Genomic DNA, 20,961 nt, shown 5'->3' on the forward strand with positions numbered 1-20,961 from the left:
GTATCCAGAACTTAAAAATGAGGTTGGTGTGTTAATCAGTCTCTAGCAGTCCACTCTGTTAATCCCTCTTGGCAGCACATTCTGGGAGTAGATACAGGGGTTAGCAAACCTTTTCAGCAGGGGGCCGGTGCACTGTCCCTCAGACCTTGTGGGGAGCCGGACTATATTTTGATAAAAAATATATATGAACGAATTCCAATGCCCCACAAATAACCCAGAGATGCCTTTTAAATAAAAGGACACATTCTACTCATGTAAAAACATGCTGATTCCCGGCCGGATTTAGAAGGCGATTGGGCCGCATCCGGCCCCCGGGCCTTAGTTTGGGAACCCTGGAGTAGGACAACCAATGGAGAGTTCCTGTCTCATTATTAAAAACTCCAAATAATCTGGTTTTTTTTTCCTGAGGATGCTCTATTAATTACAAGCTGAGCCAGGAGCCTTTGCCCACCACTAGCATAGAGAACTTAAGATGTTTTCATCTAGATTTATGTAATAATCACAGAGGGATGACCAAGCTTTAATTAGCCATGTTGCCATATTTCACTTGCACCCCCGACTCTACAATGGGTACCCAGGAAACCATGAGCAGAGCTCTGTTCACAGAGAGGGATTTCCCATATTCTTGAATAGTGCAGGATATGCTACAGGGAGCTACAATTGTCAGGTTCTGGGGGTGAACCAGAAGTACCGACACCCCTACTCTGCACTTGTGTAACTACCTTTTGTTTATGTAATGAAATTCTCCCTGCAAAAGGAGTAAGGATTTGTCTACAGGCAAGCTTGTTTTGCTACATGTACATTGTTTTTAACTTCTACAGATCTCTGTATGAACACCTATTGTGGAATTAAAGTGGTTTTATTGTCCTTTGCACAAACATTGTCCAAAATGCAGCAAAATTAATTCTCAGACACAAAAACACACAGTACATTTAGGAAAAATATCCCTTCATAATTATTGAACTTGATTCAAATCACATCATGAACATTTACTGGTTCACACAGTTAATCACACATGTATATCAAGTTATTGTATAAAGTTCCAGAAACACTTTATTTAAAAATGGAGCTGTAAATGCTTGTAACATACATAATAAATGTAACAAAAAATAAATAAGGAGTATGCATTCATACAAAGAACATTGTAAATGCAAACATTTATTACAGAACACAAAAGGTGTAAACGTCTGAAAAAATAAAAACAATTACGTGAAAGGTGTAAATGTTTAATTTTTCCATATCTGTTTCCTATTTTCCCACATATGTGTGTTTGTGGTTCTTCTCCCAAGCACTGAAATGAGAAATGATGATGGCCAAAACCTTGTAACTGCTCTCAATGTATTTTGTTGTACACCAGTTTAAATTTTGACAGCATCTGTAAACAAGTGTTTTCCTGATCTCTGTCAATAGTGAGTGGGATACAGAGTTTGACAAGAGGCAGTTTCCAATTTTAAAGCAAAAGAACAAAACTAAAGCCAATATACACAGGGTTTCGGGGTTTTTATTTTTATATCTCTACAAAAAATGTTTTTGTATATTTAGTTGGTCAAACTTTGCAGTGACTTCCAAAATCCTGTACAGTTTAAAGATGTACAGGAAAAAGTAGTTTTAAACAAGTGACACATAAGATTATTGCTGAAATATTAAATACTATTTCATAAAAGCTTCAAAATTGTATTTTTAACCTTAATATATAGACTGATGCAAAAACAGGAAACTTCCAGTTCTTAGTTGCATTTAACAGAAAATCTTGAAATTACAGTGTTCTGGAAATATAGGGTTATTTACTTTTGTTATTATTTCCAAAAGTTAAGTTACAGGGACAATTTTAAAGATAAATAGGCTTATATGAGATATTTTGTTAGCTTTGCTGTTAAGCAGTATAAGCAAAAGGGCTACATTAGCAGTTTTCTTCCAGAAATTCTTATAACATATAAGACAGACTTACTAGAGAGTCTACAGGGAAAAACATGAACAATTTGTATGTCTGGAGTCAGTCTATTGACCAGATTATCACTATTCTATCTCCAAATCTTCTGAAGAAATTTTTACAACTCATGATCATCTCAAGGAGCACTTATAAATGCATTTTTATTTGACCTTGGTGACACAGCATGAGAAAGCATTTAAAGGGATAGACTTTCAAAGCTATACATTAAACTGGTTTCATAGTTCCAAAATGATGACATTTCATTCTCATCAACATCAAAAAGACCTATTGAACAGGATCAGCAAGGGCCAAATGTAGACTTTTGGGAGGTGGATTTGCCCCATTGTCGTGGTGTCATCTTTTAAAAAAATAAGGACAGTTATGATCACTTTTCTATATACATCCAAGTTATTAGCCCCTATTGATACTGATATGTTCACCTTCAACTCCCACCAAATTCTTAGTGCAAACATAATATTCATGTAAACCTCATGACAATTTACATAGCAATGAAGTTATATAAATCACAATGGTTTGAAATCTTCAGTATGAAACAATGAATGCATTGTCAAGCATTCTCCTTATATTGTAATGTGTCATGGTATTAAGATGCAGGAGATCCTAATTTAGACCCCCTTACTCAGAATCAAGTTTAAATGATCAATAATTTCATACAAATTTGAGTGAAGAGGTTTAATCACAAATCAGCTTGGCACAGGAGACTCAGAAATTTAATAATGCTGGACTTTCATCTGCTTGCATATCATTTTAACAGTCTGCTGAAACAAAGTAAACTATGGAGAAAAGGGTTCAAAATAAGTGCTTGCAAAGCCCATACAATTACCACAAACTGCGTTCTATGTCAATACCAATTTTACCTTAATGAGTCAGGTGTGCGCGACATCCAAAGCATCACAGCTAAGTAGTTGGTATAACAAAGCAATGGCCCTTTTACCAAACTTTGTTACTTTTTGAATGATGATGCTAGGACTCTTTCACTGAATTCTGCACATTCAGTACTAAAGGTTCTGATAACATTTTGTCATTCGCGCAAAGTTGGGTCTTCCTCCTCTCCGTCTGGATTGAACCGATTGAAATGTATGCTGAAATCATGCTCAGATTCAACATTGCCAAGTTCAGTTGAAGCTGGGGCAATGGAGGGTCGAACAGCTCTTGCTTCCGGCTGGCAGTTTGGCTGGATCTGAGGACGGGCACCTTGAGAGACAGAGCTGGACTTCTGCTTAGGCTGAGCTGCTTGGACAGCACTTGCCAACCCCAAATTGCTCATCGCTTCCAATGTCCCATCAGGATCAATCATTGAATTTATCACTGAATAAAGAAAGAGGGGGAGAGGTTGGTGAAAAACCACTACTAGGATTTTTTTCATTCAGGAGCAGCTCATCTCGTGGGATGGAGCCACTACAATAGCCACCCAGGGAACAGTGTTGCTTTCATGGTACCAGGAAGGGAGGGGCAAGGTGACAGGGAGGTTGTGAATGCACTGGCGGATCCAATCAGGTGCTCTTGCCACTGTGTTCTTGCAGCCCCAACCTTGCTCCTCCTGATAAGGGGCATAGATACTGCTGCTGGGAGGCTGTTGCACCGATGAGCAAGCCACTCCTGGTGCCAGAGTTTCTTATGATGGAGGGCAATATTTCAAGTTCTCTTACGGATAAAACCTAATCAGCTTTCTGCAAAGTTCTCTGGGGCCAGAAACATGGGGAATTAGGGGCTTTGGATGGCAGGACAGGACCTGTGTCTGTGGTCATTGAAGAAGCAAGGATGGGTAGTGGTACTCCCTGTAGTCATAGCAACACACTCCTGTCAGTTGCCAAGGGAGGCAGCTGCAAACTGAACAGTCACCTGCAGAGTTGAAAAGACCTTTCCCACCTATGTAACAATCTATTGTGAGATCCACTATTTGCCCAGTAGCACACCAACAGGGATTTCGCTTCTATGTCCATAGCAAAAACTAAGGTCTGGAGAAAAGAAAGTAGTGACTCCGGCAGAGAGCAGTAGGGTCAAGTCACTATTGATTCTCGCCTAGTAACTGAATAGATAACCTTAAAAGTGGGGTTATCATCATTCTTTTCCTTTCCTCATCTCTTTCAATATCCTCTATAACTTCTGTAGGATTGTAACTTTAAAAAAAATCAAATCAAAAGCCTGACAAAATAAAATTATTTGTATTCTGAAAACCCTGATGTTCGCAACATCAGTATATAATATTAAATACCTTGTAGTTGCTTCTCAACTCTCTTCAATTCTTGCAATATTGATGATATTTCCTGCATCAACACATAAAAAGCATTAGGTTTCATTAAGGGAAAATCCACATTTCTTCACAATATGTACATTACATTAATGATTGTATATATGTTAGGGGGAATGTAAGTCGAGTAGTTTATGTGCATAACAATTGGCTATTGTGCACCTTCATCAGACTTCATGGAGAAGATACAAAGCCTGTTACACACCCACATGTGTGGTTTGGCTGTATCTATATATCTGTCTGTATATTGTATTGTTTTGCTGTTTGGCACCCTGGGCTCCTTTGAGAGGAATGGTGCGATATAAATTTAACTTATTAATTAAATAAAGATTTAAAACAAGGTGAAGAACTTTCAAAGTGGCTATATTCTCAGATACATTAGAAGCTGTCTTATAAAGAACTGGTCTATCTCATTCAGGTTTGTCTACACCAGGGGTCAGCAACCTTTTTCAGCAGGGGGGCGGTCCACCGTCCCTCAGACCATGTAGTGGGCTGGACTATTTTTTGGGGGGGGGGAATGAACGAATTCCTATGCCCCACAAATAACCCAGAGATGCATTTTAAATAAAAGCACACATTCTACTCATGTAAAAACACGCTGATTCCCGGACCATCCGTGGGCCGGATTGAGAAGGCGATTGGGCCACATCTGGCTCCCAAGCCTTAGGTTGCCTACCCCTGGTCTACACAAACTGGTATTGGCTTTCCAGGGTTTCAGGCAGGAGTCTTTCCTAGCAATACCTGGAAATGCAGGGGACTGAACCTGGGATCGTCTGCATGCAAGGAAGGTGTTCTGCCACTGAGCTACAGCCACTCTTAGCGAAAAAGCATCCAAAATCGATCGTCTCTAAACCTTCAGCAGCTGAGGAACTGCTTCCCCCTTTCAACATTCTTGTGTGAGAATGACATTTATCATTTCATCATACCATGCTTGATGTTTTCACCATTGGGATTTCACTTTCAGCTCGTAGCTTCTTTTCAATGTCTTCCCAATTTCGGTCTTTGTCTTTAAACAAGACTCTGTAGCCAAAAAGCACAGAAGAGTGATTATAAGCCTTATGCTATAAAGACTTGCATAAACGCAACTCAAAATAAGATGGGCATCTTGTGGCAAGCCTATATTGCTCTTGCTCTTACTAGCAGGGGAGGCAAAATTACAGAACAATAAATTTTACCCAGTTGTCATTTTCTCTTCGGAGTATGCACACAAATATAAACATTCCAAATGTTTTCCAATAAACCTACCATTAAAATTATGGACTGGTCATTTCTTCGTCAGGGGGCAAACAGCCAAATTTAGCAGGGGATCAAATACTTCCTCCCCCCTCACTGTATACCTCGCCCATCTGGCTGGGTTTCCCCAGCCACTCCGAGCGGCTTCCAACAAAATATTAAAATACAATAGTCTATTAATCATGAATGTGTCTAGGCCCCCTTTAAAGCCAGCTTGATGGCTATCAATACATCTCGTAGTAGCAGATGTACGTGATGTGTGAAGTGCTGTGTGAAGAACAACTTCTTGTCTGTTCTGAATCTTCTAACATTAAGTTTCATTGCATGTCCCTGTGCACCAGTATTAAGAGACAGGATCCACTTTCTCCCACAGCATACACAATCTTATATACCTCTGTCAAAAAGTAGTGCAAAATATATTGAGAAACTCACATAACTCCAGGAATAAGTGCTAGATCTGAATTAGGCAGGACTTACTTGATTTAAATTAACTTTTGGCTATTCCGAGCAATCCAGGATAATTGGTTTAAAATGCCATTCACAAGTTTCAATGAACACAGCACATTTCAAACATTTTCATGAGATATAAAAATACTTTTAATAAACGAGTAGGAATTAAGAGTATCAGAATAGTTTTTCAAGTTTCTGGCAAAGAGTTCATAGTTAGAGAATTAAAACTGAAAAGATGAACATTTATTTTAAAACTCATGTGTAGTTAAACATGCTACACAGACAAGTACTACTTTTATTTTCGTAACACTAGTTGTGGATTTGAGCAAAGGTGAAGGATCAACTCCCCTCTGTTCCACATAGAAGCAATTTTCCTCCAATGTTATTTTGACTAAATTTAGTAATGGGAATAAGAAGGCCATATTTTCTTGCTGTATTTTTTTTGAAAGAATATTGTTTTAACACTATATGCCCCCTCCCCCTGTGTAAAGGAGTTCATTGTTAATAGCTCAAATTTTAAAATACTAATACTACTGCTAACAATAATATTTTAAGAAGAAAGGAAGGGCCAATTTCTTCCTATTAAAATAAACCAATGGTTTTATATGGATTTTAATGGAATATGATCTGCAGTCAAAAGGACATAAACATTTTAATAACATTTTTTGGAAGAGAATTTTACTGATGAGGACACAGATTACCTTATTTTACCAGCTGTTTTATCTATAGACTGTCTAATCTTTCGGGAAAACTGGAAGACTGAGGACAACAGCAAGGTATCTCCCATAACCTGAAAGAGTTTCAAAAGACAATTGTTCATTTAAATAGTACAGTTTCTAGATCACCTTCTAAAAATGTAAGTGACAATATCATGGCTTTTTCTTCCTAAACAATTATTCTCATGTTATGTACCAGTTTACATTAGTTGGAGCACAGAACAAGTACTATTCAACTTTTAAAATTTGTGCAACTTGTCAATATATGAAAATTATCTTTAGCCACAAATGTAGCTTTCATTGCAATATAAAAATACAAAACTCAATGGAATGCCTGCTGAATCTGTACCCCACTTACCAGGGGCTCTTCTTTGTGTCCTTCATGTAGAGATGTGGAGGGAGCAAGATAATATTCTGGGCCCACTTCCATAGCCAGTGTACAGTACTGCTAAACCCTCTGTGATTTGTACCTAGGACATCATTAGAAGGCCTGGCAAGGCACTTTGGCATTAGCATCGTGTGATTTGTTGCATCTATCTGTTTGGTGGTGAGCTCAGGTGCCTGGCTCTTGTGGTGTTCCCCACTGTGAGGACCCCTTTAAAGGATCTTGTCAATCGAAAGTCCTAGGCTGCCATAGGGGCTGGCATGCTGTTCACACATCAATGTCACAGAATGGACCACACTATTGGCTCATGTCATTATGTACCTAAGCTGGGTGGTGGTACTGGTTAGCATTATGGCTGTCAGATGACTGGAACTTTGCCCTATGCCTAAGCAAGCATGGTTGGCTATAATCGATCAAAGTTGTGGCCTTTTTTGTTGCTATCCCAAACACATTGACTTGGATTCAGCAGGATCTCAGACTTCGTCAATTTTGACACTGCTGCCACAGCTCCCCATACAACATTCTTCTGACGAGACCCCTAATCCTCAAGTATGGCTTTTTAGGGGCAGAGTGGACAGTGGTGGGAAAGCTCTATTCTGCAAGCAGAATTCCATCTATGAGTCCTAGAAGCCAAGCAATTAGCTTTGTACGCTCATCAATTGTTGCCACTGGTCTCATGATATTATGATTTGATGTTATCACAGTTATTTCTCAGTTCATGGACTCACAGCTGTCCATGGAGGCACAGGTTAATTCTGTGTCCAGGGTAGCTGTCTATCTGCTCCATCTGGTACGCAGGCTGAGACCCTACCTGCCCTGACAAGACAGAAGTACTGTTTGTGGGGGACAGGAGGCAGGCAGGTGTGGGGGACTCCCTGGTCCTGAATGGGGTAACTGTGCCCCTGAAGGACCAGATGCGCAGCCTGGGAGTCATTTTGGACTCACAGCTGTCCATGGAGGCGCAGGTTAATTCTGTATCCAGGGCAGCTGTTTATCAGCTCCATCTGGTACACAGGCTGAGACCCTACCTGCCCGCGGACTGTCTTGCCAGAGTGGTGCATGCTCTAGTTATCTCTCGCTTGGACTACTGCAATGCGCTCTATGTAGGGCTACCTTTGAAGGTGACCCGGAAACTGCAACTAATCCAGAATGCGGCAGCTAGACTGGTGACTGGGAGTGGCCACTGGGAGCACATAACACCCAGAGAGATCTACACCGGCTCCCAGTACGTTTCTGAGCACAATTCAAAGTGTTGGTGTTGACCTTTAAAGCCCTGTATACCTGAAGGAGCGTCTCCACCCCCACCGTTCAGCCTGGACACTGAGATCCAGCGCTGAGGGCCTTCTTGCATTTCCCTTGGTGTGAGAAGTGAGGTTACAGGGAACCAGACAGAGGGCCTTCTCGGTAGCAGCACCCGCCTTGTGGAATGCCCTTCCATCAAATTTCAAGGAAATAAGCAGTTATCCTAATTTTAAAAGACATCTGAAGGCAGCCCTGAAGGCAGGGAAGGTTTTAATATTTAATGCTGTATTGTTTTAATAGTCAATTGGGAGCCGCCCAGAGTGGCTGGGGAGACTCAGCCAGATGGGCGGGGTATAAATAATAAATAATAATAATAATAATAATAATAATAATAATAATAATTATACTTTGTGTGAATAGAGATAATCTTCCCAGTCTGTACTTTCGTAATAAAACACAAACATCAAGGGCAGCAAAAAATAATACGCAAGCCAGTGCTAGGCAGTTCTACACTTGAACCAAAGCAAGATGACAAATAAGAATAGCCAAATTTAGGCTCATGGGGGTTCAAATTCTCACTCTGCTGTGAAGCTCAAAATGTATCTTGGGTCAGTCACTATCTCTTAGCTAACCCCATTCACATAATTGTTCCAGGGATAACATGGAATAATTCCACCTAAACTACTTTGAGCTCCTAGGAAGAACAATGGAATATAAAATCAACAAAGAAAACCCAACATCTCATCCCAAATTTGTCTTCCTCCTCAGCCTTCTGCCTCACTAACTCCAAATCCCTGCCTCTGTTTCACTCGAAACTGCTTAAGGGTGTGGGGATGAGCAATGGCTCTTCCTTATAGAGGTAGTTCATGAGGTAGTTTATCATGTAGTGCTTTGGTACTTAATGTCCAAACAGGAAAGTTATTGGCTCCCTGGGCCTTTCACTCAGCTCTTTATGTAAAGGGATGGACAATACTTACTTCATCCCTACTCCAGGTTCGACGACGTGTAATTGTGGGGGGCTCAGGTAGGTCTGTTGTCTGTGGTTTGGAATCATTAGGTCGAGCGTTGCCATCTGGTGTTTTTGCATTTACCACTGGAGGAATCTTCCTGAAGTTCAGACTTTCGTCAAATACACGGTCTACTAGCTGGAATAAATAAATAAATAAATAAATAAATAAATAAATAATTAGTGAGAAAGCTTCACTTTAAAACCAACCAGAGAGGTGCATTATGAGGCTCGTCAGTTTAGATGGGTTTGCCACTAAAGAACAGAAGAAGTCAAAATAATAACTAGAGTATTCGATTTACTTGTATATTAGAAAACAATAACAAAAAAATTATTTAATTTTGCCAAAACATCAGCAATTATTTTAGTTATGAATGCACAGAAATAGATATTAGGTTACAAATGCAATAGTGGTGTATAACTGCAGAACAAAAGAGAAAGGGGACTCATATTTATTTAGTAAAGATGTAAGTTCATATTACCTAACTCAGAGAAAATGCATATTTACATTAGCAGAAGCTTAGTAGTATGGTTAGGAAACAATAAAAAGAAACCAACATGAACATAATAAAAATTACACCACTTACACACAAAACATATCCTGCTACTCACAAAAATGTACATAGGACATAATGTTGTTAACTAAGACCTATGTACAAGGAGTTGAAATAAATCAAGAGGAACAACACAACAGGTGAACAGAAAACATCCAGGGTTGGCACTGAATTTAGCATGAAAGGGTTGTTTTTTACTAGATTAAATCTTGGGATTTAGTGTTTACCACCACCCATCCACTTCCTGAGAAAAATAAAATAAACTCTACACATAAACCCTAAATGTTGTGTTCTAGAGACATTTTCAAATTCCAGCCAGCTGATTATTCACTTGAATTTGTCAATGCTCAGTAACGGGGGGAAACCTTAATAATAACACAAAACCTTGTTTCTCATATCTCTCTTTTATCCCACATATATGCATCAGACACACATATGGATTCTCTCTTCTTGTCTCTGCAAATACGTTATCTCATAAGAATCTGATCTGACAGCTGGTTCAAATACAGTGGTATCTCTGGTTATGAGCTTAATTCGTTCCGGAGGTCCGTTCTTAACCTGAAACCGTTCTTAACCTGAGGTGCACTTTCGCTAATGGGGCCTCCTACTGACGCCGCACAATTTCTGTTCTCATCCTGAGGTAAAGTTCTTAACCCGATGTACTACTTCCGGGTTAGCGGAGTCTGTAACCCGAAGTGTTTGTAACCCGAGGTGTTTGTAACCCGAGGTACCACTGTAGTCATATCACCAGCACATATGACTGGTCTACTCCTTGGGAACAGTGTTAACACTGGAACAGGCTTTCTCAGCAGCAGCTTCTATGAGTTGAGACTTCTACATTCCCAGCACTTATTGCTGGTGGAAGCTGCCACAGGACTTCCGAGTCTCTTTAGTTAACTTTACATTGTTTACATTAGATCAGCCGTGTGAGTGATTCTGTGACCAAGCTGTAGGAGTGTTTTGTAAATGGTTCAACATGTTTTTGACTACTCTGCAGTTGTACAACTGGTGAAACCAAATGGTAACTCTATTCTGTTTTTCCTTCATTGTTTTACCTATTGAAAAGTGACACGGGTGTGCTAAGGCTAAGCTTGCCAGGTGGAACAATTCCCCTCTCCTTCCCCCTGTGCACTGTTCTGGGGGGTTCTTGCAACACCCCCTCAGGCAATTTCAAGGGGGATAAGGAGGAGAGGGGGCAAACCTCCATTGGGAAAATGGAAGTGCTTGCACAGGACTTCTGCTGACAGGACTAATTAGTTGAATCCTGCCCACATTTTCCATATCTGAGAATTCCAAATTACTGTTGAAACAAACCCTCACACCTAGAAGTTAAATGGAGGCAACTCTAACAAAGAACTTTTATCCAATTGCTAAATGTTTCTCAGTAGCATTTTGTTACTATGGTGGTGTGTTACTGGCTTGCTCCTTAAAATACATCTTCCCAGGAAACTGCCAACCCTGAAATCAAACCAAATAGTTAAAAAAAGACAAACAGTAATATTGTTAAAAAAGAGTTGACTTTATATTTTAAAATACTCTCACTGGTGGTCGCAATATTGACCCGAACATGCAAGTTTTGCATATAGAAACAGCATGTCAGAGAAATGTATGACTTGAACTGCAGCATGAAATCATGCTAATTTAAATGTTTTTGACAATTGTTATAATTAGGAAGGATGGGTTATATATTGAATTAATAATAATAATAATAATAATAATACAATAATATATTAGTGATGGGAACTTCAACTCAGTAAGTAAATCATTTAAAAGATCGGTAACATTCAGGGCCACCTACAACCAATGAAAATGCAAAGTATCTCACCTTACACCTAGTATTTTATAATACCTGTATATAAACAAATCTCTAATGCTTTCTCTTTACTAGGAGCATTGAGATACTACTCACTTGCATCTGAGGCTATGACAAAGAAACAAGCAAAAGGTCTTATGTTCAAAGTAAACAGAAAAGCGGACCTTGTATTCACAATATGACTGTTCTCGCATTGGCCATTTTAACTACTGGGATTAATTTTTTAAGAATTTTTTTTTAATAGGCAACAATCTTAACATTAAAGGAAGAGTATGCTGAGAATATGGAGATTCATGCACACACAGGTGGAAATAATTCAACTTATGTCAGAAGGATAAAGCAAAAGAAAAGAAAGAACCTTATGCATTTCTCCATGAAGATCTCCTACCTCTTCTCTAGTGTCTATGGCAGAGCCAGGGGTGGTGGCAGCAGTGCTTACTGTGGTACTAGGAGCAGTGCCTGATGAAGTCACTGAATCTATCTCTCCTGCTACATCATTGATTTCACGTGCGATGAGAGCCAGGTCCTGACTGATCCTGTTAATAGTTAACACAGCATAATTTATCCCAAATAATAAACCTCAGAGTTCAAAGTTGCTGTTCCTTACAGTGTGAAACATGCTACTGTTTTTAGTATTTTCTTCTAATCATAACTATCATAGGTACGAGTGTTTAAAATAACTTCCAGCTTTGGTTGCTCTGGCAGCTACAAGAGCAGCACTGAAGAAACTTTGCTGCGCAAGGACTCCATCATTCTTCTGCTATAATTGCACAAAATGCATCTCAACATTTTAAATACCTGAAATCCAGGGTTGTACATCTTACCATGCGCAAATGGGTCATTACAGTATATAGTTCCAGGGAGAACTGCAGTGGCTTATAACCTAATAATTAACCCAAACCTAAGGATTCAAGTTACAAGAAAGGAGATTCCAACTAAACATCAGGAAGAACTTTCTGACAATAAGAGCTGTCCAACAATGGAATGGGCTACCTTAGAAAGTGGTGGACTCTCCTCCATAGAGGTTTTTAAGCATTTGTCATGTGTGATTTGGGTGGCATTTGTCATGTATGATTTAGTTGAGATTCCTGCATTGCTGGTGGTTGGACTAGATGACCCTTGGGGTCCCTTTCAGCTATACAGTTCTATGATTCTATCACTTAATTAACATTAATTAACCAAGTCCCAGCATACTGGCACTAAGTAAATGTTAAATAGTAGCTACTTGTACACGTTTGTGAAACCCATTATTACAACTGGGGATTTATGGCTGTGTTTAGGAACACTATGATACAGTAGTATCTTTCACTGACAGTAAAGGAAGCTTATAGTTCTTCTGTGGTAGAAAAAATCAATTTTGTTTGAGTATAAACCCAGTTACAAAACGAAACACATTTCGTAATGGTAATTGATTTAACTGATAAGATGCTGTTTTAAAACCAAGTAACCATCCCTTGAAAGCCAACCTTGCTATTTCTTCTCGATGGGCAGTCCAATCTCGAATGTAGTCTTCCTGTTCCTTTATCCTATGCTTGAAGATATTGCTACTTTGCGTTGGTGTCCCTGTGCTCTGCAATCGAGTAGTTTTCAGGGCTGGAGAAGTACGTAGACGGGCATGTTTAGGAGAGTTACGGTTTGATCCAAATTCATCTTCTGAGGTGGAAGCATAATCAGTAGGAAAGCGCCTCCATCTTGAATTTACTAAATTAGTTTAATTATTAAAAAAAGAATTATTATTGTATCTACTGCAAGGAATAAAATTTTGATTTTAGAAACATCATGACAACACAACAGCTGCTTAATTCCAAACCCAAATACCTTATACAAAAGTGTTTGCTGACTATACATAAAAAGAAAGCTACTAAAATTGTGTTAAATAATAAATGCTAATTTACAAAAATGTGAAAAAGGAAGCTCTTTGTACAATGGTGAGTTAATAAGTTAGGAACACTACTAGTCTTCTATCTAAGAGCTTGATATATATCTGAACAAGGGCCCAATTCATTGTCACTTTTCCAACACAGTGAGTCGTACTTTTTCTGCAAATTTTTCCCATTGTCAAAAAGCCTAACTTTCCATGAGATATTATAGGCATGGAGTATAAATAACTGAAGTAGTGTAGGGGTGGAAATATCTAGTCTATTGAATTTGAAATTCAATTTTGAAACATTAGGTGACATCCACCAAACATTGTAAGAGCATAGCGGACTTGAAATAATAATCTAATGTTACTTTCCTGAGGAAGAGGAGTAACAATAGCAAGCAAAATGCTCATTTTCAGTCAGATGTTGAGGGCTACAGGAAGAAAACACTTTCCTTGTCCAACCCTCTTTCCCCCTGAAAGGGCTGTTCAGACTAATAGAAATACAAGTCCTTGGAAATGTAATAGTACCCAAACAACCTAAGGGAACTGAAGATTCAAAACACTACCTTTTTTTGTTTAAACATGGCTTTGTTATATGGATCAGTCAGACAGCATGAAAGAATGTGGTGTTCAAAAAGCTTGAAGTCATTTTTGCCAAGATTTGTTAAGTGCACAGATGACACTTTTAGACAGTACAAGTATTACTGTTCAGAAATAATTTAAATGAAAATAATTTACAATACAGTGCAATGTGAATTATTTGCATGTGTTGCAATGTAAAAATAATTGCAATATTTTCAGATCAGATTATAATAATAGCTTGTAAAGATACGTTGTGAATTTAGAATATAGCATTATTCCAGTACAATTAATTGAATAATGAAAATATTTCATTGCCAGATAATATGCAGATGCTAATGAATATGTCAAGTTTTACTTATTTTAAATTATCTAAAGTAGCTTTACTCTACCCTGTAGCAGAAAAAGTTTCCTAGTGTGGCTTTCACATATTAATAAGACACACTGGAATATATACACTTTTGCAGTTTCTCATCTTTAGTTTAAAAAGCTTTTTTTTAATAAGCAGAAAAAGCACTTATTTCTAAAAGCATGCAAAACAATCACTGAGGGTCAGAGAGTTGTCATGAGTTGGACCCGATTGTTGTTTTTGTTTTTTTTGTAAAACATTTCAAATTGATTTGAATTTCCCTTTATTTCCGAGTTACTTCAATAGTCAGAATATTTTTTTTAAGTTATAGTTTTATGAATTTGGAGCTACTCCTGCACCCCAGCATTGTACAATATGAGAATTTAAAGTAATTGTTTTCCAAAAAACCAAATATTTAGGAGTGAAATTTTAGAAACAAAATATGATTTCTAGTACTCTACCACTGTAAGTTTCAACAGCAGGATCTGGGTCTGGGAGAAGACGGTATGCCTCTGTGTACAAAATATTTGTTTATCATATTAATGAAGATATACAGATTTAAAGCATTTGCTTGTATTAAGTAATTCCACTATTTTAAAAACACAGACGTGGAAAAAAATTAAACCGATTTTTGAGAATTCTGTTAAATACAAACTTAGACATCCAATTAACAGGCTACAACATAACCAGGAAGAGATACAAAGAGCAGTAACTTTCTTCATGCTCATTTTAGTTCCATCAGTACCAAGAAGGCTAAAAAGCCTGCAAAAGAATTGCTGCTTTGCTTTTTTCTAACAGGAAACATGAGCTTGCTGTTTCGCAGAGATCAATGAAGCAAGCTCCCATTTCTCCTTGGCAGAAATCTTTTTAGGCTGCAGAGAAGTGACTCTTGGGCTTCCTGGAACTTAAGAGATCACTTTTCCACTCTTTCCAAATGTCTCTTAAACAAGGAAGAACATAATAACCCAGAAGGCTGCAATGATATCAGAGGAGCTTCTGGGCATTTGCCTGTTGAACAGCATTTCCCAGTAGAGCAGCAACTCTCTTGTGTCCCAAGAAGCTCTCCGGGCTAACAGACTGGTGCTACAATGTTCCACAGGCTGGGCCCATTCTGCATGTAACGAGCTCATGGAAAGGATGCAGGAGGAATATATTGTCTCTGAATTTAGAGGCAAACTGACCAGATCCACATCTTCAAGTCCAAATCAGAAGAGAATTATTTTGTACCTCAATGAATTTGGAAATGCAATACTCAACTCAAAAAATATACTGAATTACATTAAAATGGGTAATGTAGGTTAAAAAAGATTGAGAAATGCATATACTGAAATAGAATACCTATTTCAAGATATATTTTGTGGCAAGTATGTACAGGTGGCAACCATTTTGAGTGGGGGTTCCATTCCTGGCCCCCTCGTGCATCGGCCAAGTGTGCATAAGCCCGCCCCATTTTTAGGCCACTTCTGGGGTTGGCAGTGACCAGCATGTGCGTGATTGCACATTAATTGGACGCATGTCAAACGGTCACTGCCTGTAATTAAATGGCTTGCGACCCAAAAACCTGAAGGAGCAATTCTTCCCATTCCAGCCTACCCATGCCTTAAGATCTTCTGTTGACACTCTACTCCAAGCCTTGTTTACTGGAAGATATAATTAAAATGGAGAGGGCTTTGTCAGTGGTGGAACCCTAGGTTTGGAATGTACTCCCAAAACAAGAGTACCTGGCATCTACTTTACAATCTTTTTGGCAACAGGTTAAGCCTTCAATTTATTTAAATTTGAATAGCTTAGTTTTCCTTGTCATTTTTATCTGCTGTCTTTTATCAAGATTGTTAATGTCTTATTATTATCATCTTATTGTACTAGGAATTTACTAATTTATTATTTATATCTGCTGTATACTGCTCTGTAATTGAACTTGGTGAAGGGATGATTTAAAAAAAGACAACAACTTCTAACCTGCACTTGATGTGATGCAGAATTAAGGAGATACAGTGGTACGTCGGGTTACAAACACCTCAGGTTACAGACTCCGGTAACCCGGAAGTAGTACCTCGGGTTAAGAACTTTACCTCAGGATGAGAACAGAAATTGTGCGGCGGGGGGCAGCGGGAGGCCCCATTAGCTAAAGTGCTACCTCAGGTTAAGAATGGTTTCAGGTTAAGAACAGACCTCCAGAACGAATTAAGTTCTTAACCAGAGGTGCCACTGCATTCAGTCTCCAACAGAAATTAAATTTCTCTTTGCAGTGGGGAGGGGGAGAGTGAGAATTCAACTCCTTTTTTACTTTCTTCTCAATAAGTAATGTCTGAACAAATGCAGTTACTCATCCTGTATAAGAAGCATTCTATAGCAGAACTGTTTTACAGCATCTAACATTGCGACATTAATTTTATTACTGTTTTTATTACCACATTATTATTATTGCCTATTTCTATATTCCTCTTTTTTTCATTTTGTAACTTGTGCGTACTCTTTGATTCTGAGCCATCACTCTCTGCGTACAGCTTTAAAGTTTTTTTCAATGAGCTTTTTGGAATTGTAAAACTTATTTTATTCCTTTAAAGTATCTCTAATCTAGTCAGGCAGGAGAGAAAAATCTGAGGGGACTGTGCCTGCCTCCCAGAATTCTTTGCTCTCCTGCCTCCGTCACATGAAGAGGGTCATAACCCAACCCATTCATGTCATCAGCAACCGCCTCAAATTATCTCTAGCCTAACCTTTACTGGAAGTGACTCCATGATCAATTATATTATGTTAATTTATCAATTAAGAATGGGATATCAATTGCTGGGATACCATGATGGCAGGAAAAGGATCATGCTTAAAAATGGGTGCCACCCAACATGGTGTTAGCAGACACCTGTGGCTCTTCCTTTCTCTCTCTCTCTCAAAATCTGCACTGGAATGTTGTGGGGGTGGGGGCAGAGGTCCCAAAGTGAACATTTTATGATGCTTGTGCCAAAAGTTTGCTGCAGTCTCAAAAACCCAAACCATGATTTACAAATAGTTTAAAATGACAGTTGCAGCAGTCCTAATGTCTCCAATAGAATGAAATAGTATCTACAAATGCTTTTTACCTAGTTGTGTATCATTCTCAAAAATAGCTAATAGGCCTTCTATCCTGTAACCATGATTCATATAGCCTTGTGTACACACAGTATTTTTTTCTATCTGGCTGGAGCTGCTCATACTATGCCAGATGCTACTCTGGAGGTTTTCCCAATCCCTTGGGCATGGCTTTTAGGTATAGCTGAATGACTACGATGAAAGAAACGCCCTGGGAACTCCTAGTGCGTGCATGGCCATTAAGATCTTGGCCTGAATGTTTCACAAGGTGATGGATATGCAAATAATATAACCCCCAGATAGAGGCAGACAAAAACTAGTTATACATGAAGATAATCCATGCGTAGATTGCTGCATTTCAGTTTTTTCCTCATGCACTATACCAAACTAATGACTAGGTTAACATGCCTTTTCAGGGGCCCATTATGAAATTAGGTAGTAATTCTCAGTCAACTGGAGAACCAAAGCCAAGTGTGAAGCGATAGATAATAAGCACTGGCCTCTCATAATCCAAATCCAAGTTCAAAATGCTACATACTACAAGCACTAGATCTGAAAAATAATTCTGACATCCCAAACATTATTAGTCTTCACATGTTCCAGTTTTATAGCAAAAAAACCCCATTAATTTGGTTAAAAAGCTGAATGACATGAATAAATCAGCCATTTAGCAGTGAAGGAGATTCAGCCAATCCCTTACCATTTTTCATTAGATTCAGCAACTTTAAAGCTACATTTTATTATTAAAAATGCTCCATGTATGTCCCTATCAACTGAAAAGTGAAAGTGCTGACAGGATAAATTATTGAATTAAGGTTGAAAAACTCTCATACCTGCTGGAGAATTATGAGCTGATGACAGAGATTTGGATTTGGAGTCCGAAAGGCGAGAAATGCTGTTCGCTCTCATTCTAGGAGAAAGTTTAGTGCTGTCTGCTGGCGGTGTTATCCTAATGCCACTTCTAATTATGGCTTCTGGAGTACGAGATGATGTCGTGCTTCTAGACATTGTTGCTTCAGAGTCACTACGTGCTGATAAAGAACCAAGTCTAGTTCTCCGTGGCTGAGCAAGCAGGTCAATTCTTGAGACATTTCTCCTTCCTGATGGGGGTTTGGAAGTAGAACTTGTAGTAGACACCTCAGAAGCAACGGATGCTTTATCCGCATCCGCCAGTTCGCTATCTGACACTTCACCAAGTCGCGCTCTACGTAAGAGAGAAGTCCTTGTGGGGCGAGGCCTTGGGAGAGTGATTGATTTACTGGACTGCCCAGCTGATGCTGGAGAGGTCCTCAACTTGGCTGACTTGATACTTTCTGTTTTGGAATGTAAATGTTCGTCTGCTGAGGTAAAAGATGTCCTTCCATGCGATTTGCCAGAACATGTTTCCTGGTCAGAAGATAAGATATCAGAAATGGCAGAATGAGGTACGCTGGAAGTTTGGTCGTCATCTGTTAAATCTACAGAAGGCTGCCTTATTCTTCCACTGCTCTGCACAACCTTGCGTGCATCACCTCTCGAGCCAGCATCTGAAGAGCGGCTTTTTGTTTTCTTCTCAATTTTGTCTCTAGCACTTGTAGAAGATGACTTTAAAGCATCCTTTGAAGGTGAACCAGTGGAACATCTATCTTTGTACAGCGTACTAAAGCTTTTCCGTTTCTGAGATTGTTTTCTTTCACTGTCTCCAGTAACAAGACTAATTGTACTAGCTGTATCCACATCTGATTCAGGCGAAATGGAATTATCTCTATTATAGCTGGGAGTTTCAGGTCCTTCATCGGTTTTGTTCTCTTCACGCAGCTTCGCTTCAAGAAAAGCCATTACAGCTTCAGTGTCCTTTAAGATAAGTGTTGTATCTAGACTAGAATCTGTTTCCACTGAATCACTTTTCTCACTTATTCTACTAGTGGATGTTAAAGAAAATGATGGCGTAGTTCCTGTCTCTTTATTAATGTGTGGGATTAATTCTATAGGTATATTTGTGCTTGGTTTATCTATGGTAAAGCTGCCTTGTCTCACCAATGGCTTTGATGATTCTTTTTTATCCCCACTAAACCCTTTTGGAGTTGGACATCTTGTTGCCTCTTCCGCTTTCCTTCTTTTCCCGTCACTTTGCACCACTTTACTTTCTGCTTTGCCAGAACCACGCCCTGATGCTTTCTCTTTATTGTCTGCTTTATGAGAAGCAGGCGGCTCGTCTCTACTTCTTTCAGCTTGGTTTGGTGTTTTGGAAGAAGATAATTTAGTGGGGGTCCAATGTGTTGCCTCCTTTTGTTCCTGCTGCTTAATTTTAGCCAAAGCTTGTTTTACCACCGATGTTTCTCTGCCATTTTCACTTTTCTCTTTGTCAGAAGAAAAGCAACTGTTGGAGTGAAGAAGCGCCTTGTCTGTTTTAGGAGACAGGCCATTCATTGCCCTGCTTGCTTTAGTCACGCTCCTGTCACTAATTTGCCCTATTTCTTTCTGTGTATGAGTCGGAGTTTCTTTCTCTTGAAGTTCAGTGTCTTGTTTTTCACCTATCTCCGATCGCTGGTGGGTTGTAACCTTTGTTCTTTGTCCTTCTGTGGCATTTTCCTCCTTCGGCAACTGTGGAAGCGTTCGCCTCTTTCTGTCTCCTTGGCTGGTCAAAGAGGTAGCGGAGGCAGCACTTCTAGCTGACAAGCCAGATTCACTGATGTCTGTATCTAAAACCAAGTAAAACGTAGGGAAATGGGGAGAGGGAAAACATGTTAAGTAAAAGCACTTGTGTGGGATTCACCTGACAAGCCATGTCAGCGGAAGCCCTGGGCAAGGACTTCCACTTGTGTAATAAGGCTTACCGCTACAACAGCACACAGGGGGATCGTTCCATCTGGCAAGCTTCAATGCTTGTGCAGATGCAACACTGAATGCCACCCTGAAATTCTACAAATATCACAGATGATTTCAATTAAAATTTAGAGGGAGCCTCATTTACTCTTTTTGTTTTTCTTTCGCATCACAAGGCATCAAAATTCTTACAAAGCACATGCTTTTTTTAAACAAACACTATTGCTTAAGTGGTTATGAGAAGATTAACAACTGAGCACGATAAAATGTGCTGCTAGTAGTTGCTATAAAAGAGAAATCTGTCTAGTACCATTTTCTAGAGGAGGAGCAGGAGCAAATGATTCCATCCGTACTTCACTTTCTTCATGTTTTGTGTGATTAGCAGCCAGACTAGCCCACTGCGACACCCAGCGCTTGCTTCCAGATATGCCAGTGCTTTCCTAATAACAGATTTCAACACAAATCATGCTTACATTGATTTAGTCATTTTAAAGAAAAAAAGAGGAAAAACATTCAGAACATGCACACACTCAGATTCAGTGAAATCATGTTTCAGTCATTACCATACATTGACTGATGCCTTGACTGCAAGACTAATTAGGAAGGAGTGTCATCTAGTAGTGAACTTGTGGTTAGAAATTGGCAGTGGGCAGTCATATCTTGGCTTAACAAACAGACGTATAAATAAGTTTTA

At 39.1% G+C, this 20,961-nt stretch overlaps 1 protein-coding gene across 10 annotated transcripts in view; it reads right to left on the reverse strand.

Annotated features, from left to right (window-relative positions):
- Nucleotides 1–840: 840 nt before the first annotated feature.
- The window catches only part of CEP170 (centrosomal protein 170), a 70,697-nt gene continuing 50,576 nt past the window's right edge, over nt 841–20,961 (reverse strand). For 3 of the 10 annotated variants that reach the window (XM_060272874.2, XM_088666477.1, XM_088666478.1), the window contains 9 exons: nt 20,578–20,707; nt 18,296–20,143; nt 13,068–13,302; nt 11,960–12,137; nt 9,206–9,373; nt 6,587–6,675; nt 5,129–5,222; nt 4,167–4,218; nt 841–3,259 (listed from right to left, as the gene is read on the reverse strand). In XM_060272874.2, coding sequence (XP_060128857.1) covers nt 2,973–3,259; nt 4,167–4,218; nt 5,129–5,222; nt 6,587–6,675; nt 9,206–9,373; nt 11,960–12,137; nt 13,068–13,302; nt 18,296–20,143; nt 20,578–20,707 — 3,081 coding nt within the window. In that variant the 3' untranslated portion in view covers nt 841–2,972. Of the gene's footprint in view, nt 3,260–4,166; nt 4,219–5,128; nt 5,223–6,586; nt 6,676–9,205; nt 9,374–11,959; nt 12,138–13,067; nt 13,303–14,854; nt 14,906–18,295; nt 20,144–20,577; nt 20,708–20,961 lie in introns of all 10 variants that reach the window. The other 7 variants (XM_060272876.2, XM_088666480.1, XM_060272875.2 and 4 more) reach the window with 5 other exon arrangements.

The sequence above is a fragment of the Zootoca vivipara genome, chromosome 3 (genome assembly GCF_965207765.1).
Source record: "Zootoca vivipara chromosome 3, rZooViv2.hap1.1, whole genome shotgun sequence".
NCBI classification, from domain to species: domain Eukaryota; kingdom Metazoa; phylum Chordata; class Lepidosauria; order Squamata; family Lacertidae; genus Zootoca; species Zootoca vivipara.